Below are 22,603 nucleotides of genomic sequence, written 5' to 3'. Positions count from 1 at the left end.
GGAATATACCTATGTTGCAATGTTAGTTCAAATCCAGGGACTTAATTAGATCCTCTTTCATATTTATGTCCATTATTATTAACTTCCCAGAAGGCAGAGGTGAAAACAAGCATAATTCAGGGAAAGAGAACATTTTTCTATGTTCACACTGGCCTGCCTTTTACACAACCCCCCATCAAGACCTTTAAATATATTCCAGAGAAATAAAGTTAAATACATTATTGAGTACTTTGCTGAACAGGAACAGAATGCTGAACTGAAGCTTGTTATTTAACTGCTAAAAACGCTCCTCTTTGTGGGAATACATGTTCTCTGCCTTTTTTTGGAAACTAGAAAAATAAAAGATTGAGAACAGCAAGAGCTGTACTGAGGACAGCTGTCCTGAGAGTATAGTTCATTAAGTCGGTAGTCAACGGATGATGAAATGTATATTCCAGTGCCCATTCCTGAGCTCATGTATCTTTTGGAAAAGTGGACTAATGTTCTTATTTCAATTAATTAAATTTACAGTATATAGCAAACTGCATTTTATTTGCTTTGCTTAAACATCCCTGACAAATATTCACTGGGTTTAAAGTAAGATGATAGAAGGAACCTGTGGTTAGTCTGTGAATGCTAGATATTAAAAATTACAAAGCATTGTTTCCAGGACTTACGTATAATGCACAATAATAGTCAAAGAAAGAAAGGTTCTTTGTTCATACCAGTATCTTCATATCTGGAAAAAATCCTAGAAAATACATCACATGTAATTTTCTTCCTTTCTTCAGAGATTTTCTGAACCACTTTTGGAATGGAAGCTGGGAGATCCAGCACCTCCATTCACCCTGAAGAATGCCACCTAAAGGAATTCAGTATCTCCTTGTAGTTTAAGAATTCAGACTCATCCATTTCTTTTGCCTAATTGCATTGTGGAAGCTACTCTTATTCTTTGCCATCAACCAAATCTGAAGTTATTTCAATGTGAAATAAATTTTAACAGCAAGTCATTTCCTAGTTTATTCCTTTAGTGCTTCAGCCTAGTATCTGAACTTAAACAGTCTCTCATCGTGATCTCACTTTCTGTTAAAAAAAATTAATGCTTTTTATAAAAGGCAACTTTCAAAATGTGGACAGCAGCGTAAGAGTGTGAGTCTTGGTTGCTGAACGTGCAGTGCATGAAATACAGAAAGAAAAAGAAAGCAGCTTACTCTGTGCCGTGAAACCACAAGAAACTAAGTTTCAAAGTTGTCTAGATGATACCTCAGATAACCCATTATGTATAATCCTGTACAGACGGAAACATGAGTGCTCTTTCATCAGCATGAAATCCAATCAGCATCCATTACTTCCAAGGAGAGAGAGAAAGTTGCTGGTTTTAATGGCCCAATTCACTTTCCAAAAAAGCCTCATGTCCCAGCAGAAGCAGGAATCTATTGTGGATAGCTTTGGCCACTAATGACTCCATTAGTTACGATAACTCATCTTCCATGCCTGAGCTTCAGACTGCATGGACTTTCCCTCATATCTTACAACACAATCCATATATAACAAGTTCTGTTTTTTTTATTTACTTACCATTACACTTATCTTTTTCTGTAACCAGGATAGTCTTTTGTCTCCAACATTATGTCAAGCTAAATGATAAATAATAATAACAATAGCTAACTTAATAGTGGATGATAAAACTATTTAACCATTTGAAAAATACTCCAAAGAATTTAAAAAAAAGGTTAAGAAAGCCTGAAAAGAACAACACAAATATTTTTCACACTTGCAGAATTTTAAAAAGAGAATAAGAATGATACACTACGTTCAGGGAGGCCATGTCAGAAGGCAAGGTTTTCTTGCTTCTGCTTCTTTTCTTTCTTGAGCTTTTCTTTCTTCCTCCCTGCCCTTCAGTTATGCTTCTCACTCTTCAGGTTGCTTTGTTGTAGAAATGATGATCCTGGATCACAGCTATCAACAATACATGGAAAAAGAAAGAAATATAGCCTCCCTGCTCAGGCTGGTCCTTCCAAAGGTGTGGATGAAAAATCAGAGAGATACTATCAGTCCCACCTTTTTCCTGTACCCATAATAGTATATGGCAAATAGAAGGCTTAAGGCACCTTAAAAATAGTAATAAAAAAATCCTCCCCACCCTTCCTACTTCCATCCAGTTTTTTTCTAGATCTCTTCAAGATGTGGATAGGGAGACCACTTACTATAATTTACAACAAGTATCAGTTAGTTTTCAAGACTGCCTTTGCACAAACATATTAGCTTCAGTAAAGTGGTAACTCCCTCAGTATGCTTGTCCAGCAATTAGGAGAGCTGTTGGTTTTGCTTCAGAATCTAGGACTATGGTTTCAGTTAAGGCTAGTAGCCCTTTCTTCACTGGTTGCAGTGTTTACCTCTCATACCTTCTCCAAGATTGGACATGCAATGCATTCTGAGACATACATTACCTGTGCAAGCCTGCTATGAGAGTATTTGAATTATTTACAACTCTGTAAACAGAAAGTCAGCTTTGAGACCTAAGTGCTGTCACCAAAAGCTAGAGACCATTGTACTGTTGGTATGAAAAGAGAAGTAGTGTGCCAGAGCAGATAGGAAAATTGTAATGGGATATTTTCACCTCAGGATATTTTCAGTAAAAGATTCAGGAAGGTTTCCAAACTGTGTTTTTTCCCTAATCCAACTGTTATCCAACTTTTGCCCTATACCAGATCAGAGTATCGACTTTAAGGGTATCAGCTAAGAGCCGGCGCAGCCTCAGAAAATGCACTCCCACTGTGTACTGTGAACACTTTCTGCTGTGGCGTATATGCATAAGGCACACAAGAACTGATCTGCTGCTCTGCTTTGCACTGATTACTTTCAAGGACTCCCATTTTGCCCTGAGAGAGAACAGAAATAAATAATCATGGAATAAAATGTAATTATGCTCTCTGGTTGCTTCAGACCAATAAAAGCCAAAGCAATGATGAAACATTTCATGGAAAGGGGAGGAACATTGTTTCTACAATGATGACACTGCATTACAGTGCCTTTATTTCTATTATGCCAAAAGATGATGGCAAAATAAATTAAAATGTCTCAGTCCTGTTTTATATATAGTTTACCTTATACGTGATCTAATTTTGACCCTTTCTAAATGACCTTGGAAAGTTGAAAATATTACTCCTTCTTTCTGATGCTGAGCTCAGTGTGCAACACAAGGGTATTTCAAACAAAAACATAATGATTTATGTGTTAAGAAGTAAACCAGACAGCATATTGTTTCAAAATTAATTCCTGCTTCCTTGAGTTCTCTCCTAATGTCGATTACTGAAATGTAGATTCTTTCACAAAGTAGAAAGGTATATTATAAAAAGTGCCTGAACATTTGTACAAGTACGTGTGTTATAAGTGCCCCAGACTGCCTTAAAAAGTCTCAGATTTTTCTCAAAGACAAAAAAAATGACAGTGTATTTTATACATGACACTTTGCAGTATAGTATCTTAAGATGTTATTATCATTTCTTCTAAGGACATCAATATTACATTTAAAAGAACTGAGAAATCAAAGAACAGCTGACTTCCTGATTAGTCACTGAATATTCTAGATCTTAAGTAAAGCTAGACAGAATCCTAAGAACATTAATTATTCCTATTAGGACCATACAGTATGAAAAAGGGAATGATGACAACATTAAACACTTATGTGGCTATACATTATCCTTTTATGATTATTATTTATGGGTAACTATTCAAGATGCCCATTCTTATCTTCTCCACAGTGTGATTTATTACAAAAATAACTCTAAAATATGGCTAGCTAGTTCCTATGAGTTTGTTAATGACAGCTTTATTCTGATGTATAGATGAACATTTGCAATTTATTAATTTTTGTTAGTGTATGCCTGCAGTTACATTTCTTTCCAAAAATGATAGATTTTTTTTGGTTTGTTGGACATGATTCAGATTTTAGTGTGCACTGATTTTGCAAACCTTTAATTTTTCAGCTGTAATCCATTTGTATCAACGTGATTTTTGTGTCAAGTGAGATATAGTTGGAAACCATGCTTATTTTAAATTTTACCAAAATACGTGATAGCTATTTAACAAACGAAGTATCAATTTTACTTAATGTAATTTATGTTGAGACTTACATTTGCATATGTATTGTAACACTTACCATAGATGGCCAAGAATATGAAATCAGTACATCCATTAATCATCCATCTAGGCACCTGAGAATTCTTTTTTTGTTATCAGACACTTCAAAAAGCATAAAGTTTGAACCATGTCTCAAATTATATACATATTGGAAGGAGGAATTCTGTTTCATAAGGGTAATACCATAAAATCATCCCTGCACCAAAAAATAATAGAAATGAAAAGCTTATTCAGTTCACTTAAATTAAACAAGGACATGATTGCTATCTTTGATGCAGAAAGAGACAGACTACTTTTATGAATGCCATAAAAATAAACTATTTTAATAGATACATAAATAAAAGGTTTAAAGTAGAATTTTCCCCCAAAGCAAAAAGATGGTCCAGCTTCTGTACAGAAACTGAACAATATACACATGACTACTAAATTAAATAATCACTTTGTTACATTCAAAATAATTGGAGGCAAATACACAATGAAATGATGTACCTGAATCATTCTCCTTTCCTCATTCTAGCAGTATCTACAGTATTTTCTTGTTTTACGGTACTCTGAGGATTTGGACTGTTAAATACAACTCTTTGAATGATAGAGTTGAAACAAAGTTAAAAATCAAAGGGAAAAAACAACCCTCGCACCCAAAGGGGTGCCTTGCATCACCCACTAATTAAAGTTTTAATGGAAGAGAACTAAGTATTGCGCTGTAAAATAAATTATGTCTTTAATGTACTGTAGTATAGTTATCTTAAAGTGTTTAAATATTACATTCACTTTGGTGACGTGCTTTTGTCTATGCCTATAATAAATTATACAAGGCATGTGCTAGCTGTTCATGTGTGCTGAATAACAGCCTTCAGGTTTTACTGGAAGTGAGGGAAGCTTAGCACATCTAGGGAATTAAAAAGAAATTCTGATTTATGTAAGACAGACACAGTCTAATTCAAAGCAGCTTTCCTCCTGTCAGGTTCCCCCCTCACACACACACACACACACACACRCACACGCACACGCGCGCGCWCACACACACACCCCCTCTGATGGCTTCGTGTTTTGCTGTGCTGTATCAAAAAGTCATAGCCTGGTGACTAACACTGACCAATAGAAGTTGTCAAGTTTTGTTTTTCCTTTCTCCCTGTGAATGATCTGTCTGTTTGAGAACATTTGCCATTAACCTCTTCACACTCTCCAAATATTCAGACTAATCTAAGCATGGAATCACCCCACCATTTGTTCGTCAAAAATGGGATTACTGAAGTTTGGAGTTATCTCATTGTTATCTGGAATGTAGTTCTGATGGCTGAGCACCATTCATCCTGCAGAGGAGAAAGTTTGTCATGTGGACATTTACATACACTCAAGGCAGAGTCTCAAGATATCTTGTGCAGGTGAAATTTGAGAACAAACAAAAAGATGACGGCTTTCATCCATAGTGCAGAGCTGTCATTTCTAGTATGTTCTGTCAGAGGTTCAAGAAAGCTGGGCCAAGCTGACTTAGACTTGGCAAAAGAACATGCTCAAGTCTATCCACCAGCAAGACGTGAATGGCAATGCAATGATTGCCCTTTTTTCCGATTCGCTTTTTTCTTGTTCTTATTCTTTTGTTTGTTCACACCTTTATTTTTATCTGATTTCTTTTTCTTTTCATCCTCTTTAAACCATGGACCCCAGACTCCTCCATTAAGCTTAGGGTTACTCCGAGGGTCCTTAGGTGGGTATCGAACAGGAACTGCAGTCTTATTGAACTGCGAAAGTCTCCGCAATAACTCCTTCACTATATCTGGATACCTTGCAGAAAGGTCCACTCGTTCATATGGATCAGCAGTAATGTTGAAAAGCCACACTGTTTTGCCAGCTGACCAAGAAACACGTTCATTATGCCAGCGATTGGGGCCTGCGTTGCTAAAAGCCTGCGGAGGTACCCAGTCACTATATCCTGGATTTCCTGTCAGTAGTTTCCAATGATTCACTCTGATGGCTGATTGGATTGCTGTGTTCCAGATCCCATAGCCTGCTGCCCAGGACCCATTTTTGGCTTTGGTGTAAATAGGGTCAATATTGTGTAAGATGTCTACCCTTGGAGAACGTCTGCCTTCGCTAATGGTTTCCCATATATCATAGCCATCCAGCTGGATATCTTCATCAATCTGCCCTTCTGCCAGTGTGATCAAAGTAGGGAACCAGTCTGTGATGTGCACAAGCTCCTTACACACAGACCCTTTGTTTTTCAGAAGGGGACTATGGACAAAACCAACAGCACGGATTCCTCCTTCCCAATAGGTCCCTTTGCTTCCTCTGAGAGGCCAGTTACTTCCTCCAGCCATTGGCTGCCCACCATTATCTGAAGAGTATATGATAATGCTATTGTCATAGTAGCCATACTTCTTTAAAGCAAGGGTTACGTTGTTTATGGCTTCATCCAAACAAGCTAGCATGGCAGCATATCTTCGCCTGTTTATGTTATTTATTGATCGATAATGTTCAAAATACTTGCCTGGTGCCTGAAGAGGCGAATGAACAGCTTGGTAAGCAATATATAAGAATATAGGTTTCCTGGGGTTATGAGAAGCTAAGATTTGTTGTACTTTTTGTGTGTACATCTGTGTTGAGTAGATGCCATTGTCATGATCCCAAGCTGCACTGTCGTTCTCATACAGGTCATAGCCACATATCCCAGGGCTGTCACATTTGAAGTGAGTGTAATAATCACCACTGCCTAAGAGGGAGCCAAAAAAAGTATCAAATCCTCTCTGCGTGGGCATGCATTCTTTGCGATAAAACCCCAGGTGCCACTTGCCAACCATGTGTGTTGAATAACCAACCTCTTTCAGCTTCTGAGGTAGTGTCACATTATCCAGAGGTAAACAGTTGGGCTGGGTAGGCCTTATAATAGAATGCTGAAGTCCTGTGTGTATCTGGTACCTGGAGACAGAGRAGGAGACATATGGATCAGGCAAGGAGGAAAAGGAACTTACCCATAAACACCCAGGTGTATTACTGTAGCAGAAAACACTTCTGTGCATAAAGTGGTTTTTACTATATAATGACAAAGACTAACGAGGTCGTACTATAACATTTGTTGAAACAAGAGAATGGCATCTGTTTCACTTTAGAAGTGCTTAAAAGAGTGGTTCCCCAAACTTCTCTGGCCTCTGGGCAACAATACCGAACAAGTAACATGACACAGCAACATCATACACTCCTCTCCCTGCTGGCCTCATTTTTAACTTTTTAATTTCCTTTTAGCCCTGAGCAATGTCAGATCTCAGAGGCAATGTGCTGCCTGTGAACCACTGGTTGCGGACTACTGTTTTAATGGGAGTAGTCAAACTCACAGACCTTTCCAGTATCCCTTATGTATACTACCAAATGGAGAAAGTGGAACGATTGCACTGTTTTTTCCAAGCAGGAACCTATGAGCATGAACTAGTACTACAGAGTTTTGACTTGGGACCAGCTCTCACAGCATGCACAGCACTGAAACCCTGGTGATCTGATTTCTGCTTAGGGGTCATCCATCATGCGGTATGCATATGGGCCATTACTTAGCAGAGATATTACTAATATTATAATAACTGAATCAGTTGCCAGTATTCTCATTACGGAGCCTGGCTCTGCTCTCCCCTTGGAGCCTGGAATACTTACAATTCCATGCTCTGGCATTTATCTCCTTAGTAAGAGGCCTAAATATGAATGCACTGCCAATACTGTGGCCAAAACTGAAAGGCCAAAACATGCAGTTACAGTGGAAGATGTTTCTTAGCGGTCACTCAAAAGCAAAGGATAATTTCATCGCTAGGTCTCTTGTTCAATAGTCATTTTCTGTCCTAAATGTTCAAAGAAATGTTTCCCTCTACAAACTGAGAGTTAGTCAAAATATTTATATATACAGGAGCATAGACATTTTGAGGTACTTTTCTTTCCTCCGCAAGTTTTCACACGATCCCATTTTGCAATGATTATAGAAAATTATGTTGATGAATACGATTTTTACAATGCCTCATAATTTGCTAGTGGTAAACATATCTACAGCATATAAATATACTGGACTTTGAACATGTAATAGCAGTATATTAAAAGGATACAATAATAAATTCTGAAATATAGTCAGTGTGTAAAGAATACATATGGCATCCATATGATTACAAAATGAATTCAGTATGGGCAGTAGTAAGTATCAAAAAAATAAAAATAAATAAAGCCAAGTCAGTATATCAGTTTGACACTAAAAATAAAATATAACAGCACATTGTAACCTAAAGAAGACTTCTCCCTGAGTAAAAGAATAGATTAAATTCTCAGTCATAGATAAAACTGCTAGGTTTGTCACTATGAAGCTTCTTCAAAAATACTTTCACAGAATCACAGAATGGTTGAGGTTGGAAGGGACCTCTGGAGATCATCTAGTCCAACCCCCCTGCTCAAGCAGGGTCACCTAGAGCACATTGCACAGGATCGTGTCCAGGCAGGTTTTGAATACCTCCAGAGAAGGAGACTCCACAACCTCTCTGGGCAACCTGTGCCAGTGCTCCGTCACCCTCACAGTGAAGTTTTTCCTCATGTTCAGATGGAAGTGTCTGTGTTTCAGTTTGTGCCCGTTGCCTCGYGTCCTGTCRCTGGGCACCWCTGAAAAGAGTCTGGCTCCATCCTCTTGACACCGTCCCTTAAGATGCTTGTACACGTTAATAAGATCTCCTTATTTTATATATATATATATTATATTATATATATTACTATATCCCCTTTCTTATTATTTTTTTGGTAGTAGAAGCTTGGACATCTTTGTATGTTTTTCCAGTATCGCAGATCTGACTGGCCTCCTGAACTATCTAGAAAATGAAAAACATTAGGCTCTGCCTGTCCAGAAATAACTTAAAATCTGCTTTTACACGATGTCTTCCTGGCCAAAATCTTAGAAGGCAACAGAGATGTCTTTAATGCCTGCCAATCTGTAATAACTGTATAATTTCCATTTTATTCTTGAATTTATTTTCACAGAACCAGAAGCTCCAGTCTAACTAATTCATTGCAGAAGCTTTGGGTGCTGCACTCCTCTGCTTTACGCTATCCTGTACTCGCTAGGCTACAGTGCCGCCTCTTTTCTTTGTCTCTCTGGCACTTTTTGGGAGCATTGCTTCTATCTGTTCCCATTGTGTGGATCTGGAGCCCTGCCATCTAACTGTCCCCAAATTTGCAAGCTAGCGCTGATGCAGGAGATATTGCAGTAGTTAGAACATACTCTCAAAATTCTGGCTTTCTGGGATTTATAGCTTACTTTTGAAAAAGGAACGTCACASAGAGAAGTTATCCATATCTTTCCCACGATTCAACTGTGACATTCTTTTTCTTTTAAAAAGGTAAACTACCAGAAGGAATCCACCCTGTCTAATAGCAGGGCCCCATACTCTACTTCACTCTTTCTTTCAGAGTCCTCGTGGGACTATGTTCAGAAGACATTATTTCCTCCTCCTTCCCTTCCCACTGTCCTGTTAAACTCTTTCAGTAAATTCCTCTGATCTGATCTGAATGAAAGAAGTCCTTGCTTCCATCCTGCTATTTTAGTAGAATAGTTCCTGCTTTCTTAAACCTTTAAAGCTTCCTCTATCTTGAGATCAATACCAGATCACAGTTGGGCAATTCCTCCCCAATAAGCCAACTTTGCTGGAAGTCAGAATTTTCTCTAAGGTAATGCTGTTTTAATAGAGATGCTTCTATCTTTCTCCTCAATGCTGAAGCTGAACTTCTCAGGTGAATGGCCAACAGGACCACATATTCCAAATTAATTTGCCTCTTGACAAAGCTATACGCAAAGTATGATACTCATGCAAAGTTAATTTGCACAGACAATTCATAAACAACACACAGATTCCCCAGCTAGGGCTTTTCAGTTATATACCCAAGTATGAAATTCCTATGGCGTTAATCTGACAAACAGTGAACCAACCAATATCAAGAATTAGCCTCAGTTATATATATTCTTCTTAAGAAAGTATCTGGTATACAGCAACACACCTTGTTTCAGCATTCCCCTCAGGAAATTATTCAATATGCTGGTTACAATACACATATAACAGTCCTGCTTAGATTCTGCTCTACTCTCTATTTTCATGTGCCTTTGGTGTGTTTCCCATATGCATATAATCTTCAGCTATTTATGGCATGGCTCTGCTTCTGAATATACATATATGCACACATACAAATATATGTGTATATTCATATAGGTAAAAAGAGATCTGCAAAATAATCAGTTCTAAGTAAAAGTATTTCAACTGTAGAAATGTTTCAAAGAAATATCAATCTATAATTATTAGAATATTTTTTACTATTACAAAAATGGTCAGGGTTTTGCTCATTTTTCTGTACTGCATGCCTTCCTAACTGATCCATTATGTGCCAATATCACTTCTTCAGTGGAAATATCTTATTTTCAAAGGACATTCAGACCACTGATAGAAAAACAAAGCAATCTGAGCAAAAGACAGCGATTATATGGAAGTAAATGAATTAATAGCCATGGGAAAAGTGTCTCAACACTAATGCTTTGAAAATGCACTTAAGACTGTGCAGAAAAACAAAAAAAAAGACAAAACAAAAAATGAAAACAAGCCAAAACATAAAGGAAATAAAAGACAGATGCTGATTTGAGAGAAGTTGTCTAGAAGACAAACTGATGAGCTCACTAACTGCCATGAAATTTCTGTAAAATACATTCTATAGATTTCATAACTTTCACTGCAAGACTAGCTAATTCTTCAGAATAAATTGGTTGAATTTAATCCCAAATGCAGAAAACAAATTATGATGATGAATAGTCTGGAATTCATTATTATAATTACAACATTAGTAACCAATTAAATATAAGTAAACACTGACAGGCCACAGAATCTAAATTTACAGTTTTTTTAGACTTTGAGCCTTAGGCACTTTTCTGTACGTAGCTAAGGTAATAGAGTGGTAGCATTCTGTACAGGGGTGCAGGTCTTGTGTATACTTTGTATGTCTATACTATTTCTCCTTTCCTCCTTCCCTCCAGTCTATGGATAATAACTGTCTCTGTTTATGAGATGCCCCAAATTTGAAAAATGTCCGCTGTTCTTACAGAACAGGAAGGTAACCAAAATTTGTCTGAAACATTCAGCTAATAATATGCTATTGAAAAGTATAAGCAATTATTTTCATTTATTGGAGACTACATGTGGATAGCTCTTCATTGTACATTTTCTACTCATATTTCTATTTTATTAGTATGGAAGCTGTTCAGATGTTTACAGTAAAAACACTGTGCTAACTGTTCCAGCTCAGGCAGCTGTTTAATGCTAGCTGCCTGTTACAAAACTTTGTTTACTCATTTGTAGTGGAAGCTTTAAAGCAACAGATTCCCAGAGAGAGTGTTGTGAGGACTTCTCAGATCCTTCGGTTCCTGGATGCTGGCAGAAATATTTCACAGGTTTCTTAAACAAACAAACGAACCAACCAACTTCCAGGCCTCAGGTTGTGCTCATGATGCAGCTTTCCAGGCTAATTCCCTTTCTCTTTCAATCTAGAAAGACACTAAGCTAAGCCAACAGCTTTTATATTACTCCTATCTTCAGCCTCACGGTGCAGTGACCATTAAGTTGTTAAAGGTCAGCTGTACACTCAAGTGCCCAGATTCTTTCTTGATCTAAATCACCACAGTGACACTAAAGTCAATTTGACCTGAGCTTGAGGAATACATTAACATTTGGAGGCATAATTTCCCACTTCCTATGCTTTAGTAAAGCTAAATTAGTTTTCCAGTTTTCATCTGAAAAGCAAACCAAAGTAAAGTGGATCAATGACACTACATACTAATCTCTGCACGTTTTCACTGTTATTCCCCAAAGCAGAGCAAGACTGAAGGCCTGCAGAGTACGAGAGGTTCTCCTGGCACGCCTCATGTCTCCAGGATGCTGATGCATACCTACACCTAACCAGCCCCCTTAGCAACAGTTTCCCTAAGGAGCTTCCTATCGAGAGTTTTTCCCTTAACTTCAGGGTGAGTTCCCCACTAAGAAAGAAGCTGCAATGTTTCTAATTTTGTAATGTGCACGTACAAAACTGCTGATTTTAAGCTTTCATAATTTCAAAATCCTGGATCAATTGTCTTCAAACAGAGACTCTTTTAAAGCTTACTGAAGATTAACAAAGCAGCACAGCTTGAAGTTTCTAATTTCAACAACTTTAGCTTGCACATTTCTAGTTAGTACATGCGAAAAAATGTATTTTTATTATGTTTGCACAGCTCAGGAAATGCTGAACAAATTTTCTCGATTTTTAAAATAACCTCTAGGCTAGAATCTAATACGATATTTTAATTAAAAAAAAAAAAATCACTTGTTGGAGTTACAACCAGAGTGATAGCATTGAGGTGTGCATGCTAAATCAGTTAAAAAGATCATAATTGATGATTATGCATTTCCTTGATAAAAATAATAACATACTGCAAGACACCAGCCTATAAAGTAAGAGTTTTAAGGCGAACAAAGGAATAGTCTGTGTGACGCTTTACTTGAAACTTATCCCCTTTTTGCATAACGCAGTAACTTGAAAAATATTCTACTATTCCAGGTGAGTAAAGACCACACAAACCAGCAAGATATTTTTGGTTTGGAAGCTYTCATTCCTCAAGGTCCAAGCTTGTGGGGGAAAAACGACACCCACCTCACCCCCAGAAAATGTAGAAGCAGAACTCAGTGACCAGGAAGAGAAATCTCGTAATGAAGACTTGTTCGTAGTGGTCTGAATTAGCACTGAGTTCACAAACCTAATCTTCTGAAGACACTGTTACTTTGGGTGGATATGTTTATTCTTATTTATCTCAAGGTTGGTTTGAGYTGTGTAAGATGCTCACAAGGGAAACAGAAGCTGTGCAAAAGCTCTTCCGCTTTCAGCCTTCCAAACAGGCTGGTCAAGGGCATGGCAGAGCACTGCAGAGCTCTTGATCAGACATAGGCCAACAAGAATAAAAACACATGAAAATACAATTTTGCATCAAAAATATCTGACATAAAATGTAAATATTTTCTGCTGGTTCTGCTCAGGATTTTTCAAATTATTAATTTAAACCACAAACTCAAATCAGAGAGTAAAGCTGGAAAAGGTGGCTTTAGGCAGGTTGATACAGAAGACACTGGGCAGAGCGATAGAGCTAAGCTGATTTAAATGAGACGTAACTGAATCCACTGCAGCTTTACATGAAATGCTGAAAGCAGCCACTGAGTACCACCRAGTAGTCCCTTCAGCCTGATAACAATAAAAATCATAGCCTGTAGCCACAGTGCTTTTTTTTTCATTTTGTATTAAGTATCTTTACTGAAAAGTAAAATGTTTTCTGATTTTTAATGTCTTTTTTATTTCTAGCCTTTTCTTAACTGGAGATGGGTCGCATGTTTTGCCTTTGCTAAATACCACTTAGCAGGCTTTCCTGACAGAGAGCAGACAGTAGGCATCTCAATATCTTTGGTGGTAAGTCTGAATATCTTTAGCTTTTAGACAAGACTAGGTGTACTGAGCTCTGTCAGCCCCAGATTCTCCCTGTTCAATACCACTGGTCCATGGCAACTCTGTACTATTCAGAATGACGACATTTTCCAAATGCTAGCATAAAAGTTTTGTTTCTCATGCAATATAGTCTCCTCCTCAGAAACAATCTTGAGAAGCGTGGAGCCTGTCCTATACAAGTTACAGTTTGTCTTTCAAAAATAGCAGCTACTGCAGCAGCCCAGGGACAAACTGTTTATTCTGTCATAAGTTCCAGATACTTGATTCCAAAATAAAGTTACAAGTCACAGCTAAGGCTTCAGTTCAACATATAGCTTAAATCTGAGTGTGATTTCAGTGAGGCAGTTGGCTGAATCAGGACCAAAAAAAGCAATCAAAGTTTGTGCCATGAATATGAGTATTGCTATAGGTATGGAAATAACTCACAAGCCAGCCACGTAGCATTTTGTTCAGTTATAATTCTGAACAACACTAAGGAGAGCAGGAAATGCCTTATACATTAGAACATGATCCACCACAAAATAGACTTTTTTGCTAAACAATACAAATTAAGGATGGAAAGGATGTATTGGGTTATGTTGCCTATTTTTCCACCTGTTTAATATTGTTGGCAAGATATCACAAGTATCTACAACATTTTCCCAGTGGTTTGCATACAGTATGAAATACTTTTACCAATACATGCAAATGGCACTACAGGTAGTGGGCTGCTTCCCTGAGATGGTGGCTGTGTTCCCTGCAGCAGAGAATCCCCTTACGGCAAAAAGAGGAACACAGATTTGGCACTACAGTACGGAGGCTGTTCTTCATTGAGATACAAGTTACAGTTGGAGGCTTCAAAGGAGCTCTGTTGCAGCAAACTACATACAGAACGCGGTGCCTCAGCCTGGCCAACACTGTTCAATTTTTAGAAATTTGAGGGAGGCAAAGACTGTCCATTTTCCAAAGCTGACATGCTCCCCCTGGTCCCCAGAGGCCTGTTTCCCAGGTATGCACATGGACTGAATCCTGAGYGTACGCTAGGATGAGAGCGGAGTGCATATCATCGCCTCGTGTTTCCGGCTTCCCTTTGGAAAGCAGCAGAGGCGTGTGGGCAGGGAAGAAGCCAGGGTGAGTCTGAACAGGCCTCACAGCAATGGTGGGACCAGGACTGAAGGGCTCAGTGGGGAGCAACACTTTCTCTGCTGGAGTCCTCTATCGACGTTAACTAAACATATACCAGAATAAATTCTGTATGAAGCTGCCCTATCATTTAACCTTTTCTATCTTTTGGCTTAGAACTTTATAATTTTTATATTTGGGGGGGGAGGGGGGAACAGGGGGCAAATGAGTGTAGCCATATGGGCCAGAGCAGCAAATGTAAACCCCAAAGACTCTAAATGTAAACTCTAAACTCTTGCAGACTTTTGCTATGTTGGCCTCCATAAAACAAAACTGAAGTTTTCACACATAGACATACACACACATTCATTTCATCTTCAGCTGTATACCTTGAATTTTTATGTGCTTATAAATCATAGCAGAAAATATCCACTTCTAAACCAAGTGTGTACATAAAAAGAGTAACTGAAGTTATTTACTGTTTTATCACTTAGGCAGTGTTACTGCAAACATTTCACTTGAAAGATTCTCAATCCTGCCTTCCAAACATTTTTATCAACTAAGGCTCTTCCAACAAATATAGGAGAAGAAAAAAGTCTAATGATTTATTTGTGGACTAATAATTTGAGGGTTTTTGTTCAGATCACCTTTTTCCAAGGACTGCAGGAGTTGAGGTATCCCTGTTTAATTGAACATTATTTGGCATGTGGTGCATTAACTCAATCTCAGGATCATTTGGAAATACTGATCTCATGCAAGCCCTGACATTTGGTCTTCTGAATAATGTCCTTTCACCACTATATCACTTAGACTGTGAACATTTTTATCATCCAGCACGTGGGAATGCCCACCAGAGTTACATTAACAAAAATAAACATTTATCAATAGCAACAATCGGAGGAAGTTTCAGCAAGCTCCTTGGGGTGGCTGAGAAGCCCTAGCACAGCAGTCGACTCTGCTGCTCTCAAGCTGGAGAATCAAGGCAGAGATTGCTGTGTACCTTCTGTGCTCCGGCCAATTTTGCATCCTGAGGACGTGTACCAGCTCTGCCTCTTTCGTCTTCCCCATCTCCTGCTGATGGAGCTGCCACCCCAGGAGCAARGCAGAGCTTGGGGAACAGCAAGAAGGAAACTTGGCTCTAGAGTTGCTAGTTTTGAAGGAGAAAGAGCTGACCACACAACCAAGCCAGGAGAGAAAAGAAACGGAAAGCTTTATCTGCATTTCCTTGGGGTTACTGTCCSTGGTTGCAAGGGGCAGTTCATGCAGGGAAAAAATAAAAATTGTTTAATGACTGTCAAGCAAAGGTTTCAACTTTAATGAATTAAACAAATTAAATTGTAATGAGTATTTTCATACACTAATTCCCGCTTTTTACAAAACATTGTAAAATTCTCAGCATATCTGCTATTAACCTTTTCCGCCATTGAGACAATGTATCTGTTCAAAATGAGAGGATAAAAAGGACAAAGGAGAATGTGGAAGTAAGAACCAGCTGGAATGCACATGTACATATGGGGCTATTGTTTTCTTTGCTCTGAGTTCACTGCAGCTGTGGAAACAGAGCACAACATTTCCAACTTTATCACTGGAAAAAAAAAAGCGACTGCATAATCAGTGCTCTTGGTTTCATGTCTACATGTAAATGACATGAAAAGAAAACAATTTGACTAAATACTTTGCATGCCAGCCACACATCCAGTCATTTCCACCAAAATCTGGGCTCAGCAAAAATAGACCTGTTCAGATTTTACACCTAATCAACAAGTTATATAGAAAAAAATGCACTGCTGTAAGTTCATGAGCATTCCAGAGCTACACTCAYAAGGAAAGAAGTTCACATAAACAGACTTGTCATCTGAAATAATTGAGAAAAAAATCATTTTTAGATGTACGTGTAGGTCCATAATTACAGCCTTTGAAGTGTATTTCTTTGAAATTGAAAGGCAAGTAAATGGGAAGGAAAAAAACCCAATTCATTATTATGAGATGAAATATTCAGTCTTGCTCCAGTCATTTTTCCAGGAGGAAAACGAACAAAATGACACAAATGGAGTCTAAAAGCCATCAGTTGGAGTGCAGAAGAATTTCCCCTTTCATACACTTCAAAAAATGGTCTGCAGACCCTGTTGTACTGAAAGAGGCTGGGACAAGCAGAGCATGTCAGGACAGGGACATTGCACATACCAGTTTATAAAGGTTCTTCTCCATGCTACAGCACTTAACTCCTGAGCAGTGACAGCGTGTAAAAGCAGCCTTCATTTTAACCTGTGTGTTCGTGGCTGTGGCTCCGAGACAACACCATCTCGGATACTATTAATAGCCTAAACTAGTCATTCATATAGAAAGGGTGAATTTCAACATTTCAGTGTGTCTYGTTCAAGCATTCTGCCTAAAATAATGTATTTATTGATAATAACATGCATTTTTACATGAGCAGAATAAAAATAATTGCCATGTACATGTATGAAATATTTTTCAGCTAAGAATTTTAAGGTTGGAATTCATGATTCTGTAACAGGTTAGGAAAATTTGTTCAGTTTTATATAAAGAACAATTTATCCAATGACTGCACCTAAGGAATGTGAAAGGTATCCATTATATGTTTGCCTTTCATAAGAGCACATCCTTCATAAAAATAACATAAAATCGGGATTGATATTTGATAGCATTCCTTAAGGTAGCACCCAAACAGTTATTTTCTTATTCTGTAATTAAAGTACACATTTTGACCATTCATTATTATTTCTGAATTAATATGCTATATATTAATCATATATCCAGTCCTTAGAGTCTATATCAATGTAAATACTATGAAATGATCTTGAATTGACAGCAAGGATGAACGAGGATAAAACAGCAAGAAGTGAAATACAGGGTAACAACTACCGTATCATGTTGTTACATGATATCATGTATTGGGAGAGATAATTGCTTTATAATTAAAGAATATTATGACATTGAAAAGTCAGGATTACTTAGAGCTTCAGAGACTTCAAGTATTTTAGATACCTTCACACCACATCCAAGCTTTGTGAAAGCTATCATTCTCCGTTAACCGTTCAACACCTACATAAACATACCATTTCTGAGAGTGACATTGAAGAATATCACAGTTTCATCACGTTACTGAGCTTAAGGGTATCGTTAGTCATTAAATTCAGAAACCTTATTTTAAGGCTTTAAGACTCATTTAGTTAGATGTAGGTTACTGGAAGTATGCTAATCAAGTGGTAATACCACTATTTCTCTCTAATATTTATACAACTCCTGTTCTACTATATTAGTGTCTCAAGCTCAAGTGTCTCCAGGTAACTATTATAGAAAACAGAGATTAGATTCTAGTGCCCTTAATCAATACCTAGCTATTTAAATAGAAGGATCTATTAATTCCATTAATTTCAATAGATATCGCTTTCAGATAATAATTGCTCAGTGTCATCAAGATATGAGATTGAATCCGTAAATTAATTTATGACACCCCTTTTCTAGTGTAGAGATTCACTGTGAATGCTAGATTAATTAAGAAATATTTTTGGATGATTGTTTCTGTACCATCTCAACTTTGTTATTCTATTTGTTCTGCCTAATATGGTCTATCATATAACATTATTGTGAAAAAGTGCAAAATATAGACTTTCATCAAGAGAAAATGATTATCCCTTCCTTTATCTCCCATATATCACACAGCAATTCAACACAGCATGACATCCACCTATAGCAATGTGGCATAGCCGAGCATTTATGTTTAAGGTTTAAATACACACTTCTGGACAGTTGTAAGTTAACTGCTGACACACCAGTAACATATTGACTGATAAATTTTTATTCAAAACTGGAGAAGCTGGAGTGCACAATCCACCAATTTCAAGATTTACATAGACTGCAATGCTCACCCAGACACCTCCTGTTTAAAATCCTTAACACCAGCTGCATGCTTGTCAGCAAGATGAAGATGCTTTCACTGTTGTCTCTACAGGTATCCTGGGACAGAGGCATGCCAGAAATCAGCTCATGCCACTCCAGAGCTTCTGCTAGAACTGAACTCATTTTCCCAGAAAAGCTACAGCCCTGATAATATGAAGAACAATTTTATCTGGATTAAACGAAAATGCATTTTGACTTCTCAACAACATAGATGCTTTGTTGTGCTGACATTTACTGGCAATAGCAGTGGCACTGAATCATTAGCAAGAGGAATAACCTTGACTTGAAACTGAGGGCTGGGAGCCAAGAGACACATGCTTTCTTCTGAGTTCTGCTGTAAATTTACTGCATAGTTCTTAGCCTGAGCATTGCAAGTGAACTCTAATTCTTTTGTCCTTCTGACACTTTCATATTAGTTTCTTAGTCCTTTGTATTTCTCATCCCTTTAAGCCAGGATGATACTTTTCTCCTTCTGTACAGTGCAGCAGAGCAACAACTAATGTTCAAAATGTCCTTTTTAGTCTGCAGATAAATGCTGTAGGAAGCAAAGGAGAATATCAYCCTGGTGCTAAAGCTAGTTTTTAATTGGATTTGTTAAGATACAGCACTTACAAAATGTCTACTTATTTAAAATCATTACTAGCAGTTATCTACAAATTCTGTCTCATTATTGCTGGCTACTCAACTAGATCCTTCTTTCTCATTCAATTCACAGACTGCTGTTAGTACTACTGGACTCTTTCCTCCTTTCTGATTTACTTGAGAAATACTGTATTAAAAACACAGCTGACCACAACATGTAAGCCCATTTTTTGATCAAGACAATGACTGGTGCTGCAGGCACTATGTGCAGTTTCCAAAGAAATAACGTATTAAAATAATGAAGTATTTTATCCACCTGGGTCCCTGATGAAAGGTGCTTGACTGACAACAGGGGGAAATGAAACATCTTTGTTTACTCACAGAATAGATTCAACATGGAATTCAAATGCTTTTATTGCTATTATCTGAATAGATGTAGCTGTAGGTGTGTCTTTGTAACAAAGAAAGGAAGGAGTGGGGAGCAGTGTTTCAGTGCTGTCAGTCACTTAATGTGACAATTTTTAACACATCAGAGATATTACATGCTATATGATATGGCATAAAAAGGAAGGTCAGATGTCTGCATTCAGAGCACGATGTCTTTCTTACTTTAGAGACTTTCAAACTTCTGGAAAACAATAAAAGCATGAAGGCAAATTGACCTTTTTTTTCCCCACATACTCTTAAATGTTGTGGTCAACAGATTCTCTCTCTCTTAAAAGCTCTGTATGTTGGGATTGAAAAGGAGCCAAACAACTTCAGCAGGTACCATGTCCAGCTCACTGCAATCCATCCCTTATAGCAAGAAAAACAAAACAAAAGAAAAAAAAAACCTTAAATGTCCCCCTAATCTAAATACTTAAGCTTTCACAGCTGTATCAGGTCATAACAAGAGAGCATAGAGCCAGGAACTTGCTACTTCTTAGGGCTGTTTCCTGCTTCGGTACCAAATGTGTTCAARTTTCTGTCTTTGAGCTTCTGTTGAAATTAGGCAGAGCCCAGGAAAACAGAAGGATGCTACATAGAGCAAGAGCCACAGTGAAATCAGAAAACTCTCCTTCGCAGTGATGAAGGGCAGCCTAGACATGTGCTGCTTGCAAGGTGCCAGCGCACAGGCGCTGCCAAGTTCTCTCCCCCATTCGCCTACGCTTTTCCCCTTTCCCCCAGTCTCCTGGGCCGTGGAAGAGAGCAAGCTACAGTTAGAGACTGAGCTTAACAGTTTGTCTGTTGTCTAGGCCTCCATGCAATTGAATAACAAAGTGATCTGGACAAATGCTTCTTTATTTCCCTCCTAAATTCTGACTGGCAAATCAAGTAGAACAGCACCAGCTTGAATGTCAGAGCTGCACTCCCTACTGCTTTCTAACCATCAGTAATTTTTCATCCATCCTGCTCTTCAATAACATCTTACTTTATTACTTGCATTGTTCTCCATTGCTTCTTGCTGGAAGTTTCTAGAAGCCCAACAGAAACTGAGGCGGCAGTGCAATAGGCAAGGAAATAAAATGGAGTAAAAGATAGGGTGTGAATGGAGACAGGCGCCTGCTCATTGTTATTCCAACCCAAATCTAAAACCCATGACTCTTACCTGTGTAACAGTTATTTCTAGTAATAGATAAAGCATACATAAAATATATGCTATAAAACCTCAATATTTTAATGAATCCAGGATGTTAGTAGGTGATTTTTATCCCAGACTAAATGTGATAAGAATGACGTGTAATGGAGAGATACTAGCATAATTGATGCTGAAAAAAGCCACATACAAAGTTTTGGCAGTAAACATTCAATATGTCAAACAAGTAAATACTAGTACATTCCTGGAACTTACGTATCAATGCAGTCAATGTTATGTGCCTGCCTTCTGCAGAGCTTCTTCCTCCCCCACCTAAAAGCATTTGTTTGATAGAGTGATATTAGCATCACACACGCTATAATAAGCGAGTTCAGAAGAGATGCCCTCTTGAAAATGTAGGTTGCTCATCATGACATAAAAGGTGTATTATTCATAAAAGAACTTCAAAGCAAACAGTAACCTTGCAGAGGTGGATGGGATTATTGCTCTGATTCAAAGTTCACCAGAATCAAAGATAAAGCTTTCACTGACTTCACGGGGCCCTGCTTCAGCTCTCTCATTTTGGCAGTCTGGGCCTGGCTACCCTGGCCACCCTCCAGAGCAGTCAGATGGATCACTGTCAGATGGGTGCTTGATAGTGGCCCATTCTGCTCTGCAGTCAACCAAAGGATGTTCATATATTCACATTTATCTTGTTGAGCTGTATGCCATTCCTATTCATTAGTTCACTACATCATAGCCATGGACATTATACAGAAAGAATGAGCATAAATTATTATTTTGTGTTACTAATTAATTGCATATATTGTCATGGCCCATGAATTTCCATCACTAACTTCAGCAGTTGAAAGAAGAAATCAACATAAACATTGCAAGTTAAAAAACAATTAAGAAAAATTGAAGTAATTTAGATTGTCATCTTTTGGAATGTGTGGCATGTAGTTTCACAAAGATTTCTCTGGAACCATGAGAACTAAAACCTTTTTAAAAATTAAAAAAAGGTAAAAGTCGTGATTCTTTGGAAACCAGTAGCTGTTACGGAAAAAAGGAACTACATTCAGTATCTATCAAAGGGTAGGTTTCATTAAATAGCTATAGAGCTTAGACTCAGGAAACTCTTCTTACAGAGAGCACTTCAACATCTGCTGAAATTCCATGAAGTTAGAAGGCAAGCACATGTTGCAGGGCTTTCTTGAATGGGATATTTTTAAACACCTGCCTATTCCTGAACTCAGGCCTAAATACATCTCCTATCTTTGCAATATCACAGGAATTTTAGACACCAGGCTGTAAGTGTATTTATACTTAAGACAAAAATAGGTGCCTAACGGGATTTTCAAAAACATTCCCCTAAATCTCTACTAAATCAAAATGATTTACATGACAAAAAAAGGACTAAAAGTAATTACAAATGGACTAAAAATAACTAAGAATGGACTGAAGTCTGCCAATTCCCAGTCTGCATCATTAAACTTCCAAATACCTTTCAAATCTGGTCCTTCAAGATTATTCTGGAACACTTACATTCCAGTCAAGGTAACAGAATTTAAGGTGAGTACAAAATTGTGTGTGTGTGTGTGTGCGTGCGCGTGCATAGAGAGATCTAATATGATTTCTGGGCCCTTGGAGCAGCACAGCAGATTTTTTTACTTGGAAAACAATATAAATCACAGAATCACAGAATCGCTGAGGTTGGAAGGGACCTCTGGAGATCATCTAGTCCAACCCCCCTGCTCAAGCAGGGTCACCTAGAGCACGTTGCACAGGATTGCATCCAGG

The 22,603-nt window shown here is 37.9% G+C and overlaps 1 protein-coding gene across 1 annotated transcript in view; it reads right to left on the bottom strand.

Moving 5' to 3' along the window:
* Positions 1-5,642: 5,642 nt before the first annotated feature.
* Positions 5,643-22,603, bottom strand: part of ARSJ (arylsulfatase family member J) — a 49,405-nt gene continuing 32,444 nt past the window's right edge. Inside the window, exon 2 of the mRNA XM_026084319.1 lies at positions 5,643-7,041. Within this exon, the coding sequence (XP_025940104.1) occupies positions 5,643-7,041 (1,399 nt within the window). The remainder of the gene's footprint in view (positions 7,042-22,603) is intronic.

This window comes from Apteryx rowi, unplaced genomic scaffold, assembly GCF_003343035.1.
Source record: "Apteryx rowi isolate R43461 unplaced genomic scaffold, aptRow1 scaffold_634, whole genome shotgun sequence".
Classification (NCBI taxonomy): Eukaryota; Metazoa; Chordata; class Aves; order Apterygiformes; family Apterygidae; genus Apteryx; species Apteryx rowi.
This window is presented reverse-complemented; position numbering and strand designations above follow the sequence as displayed.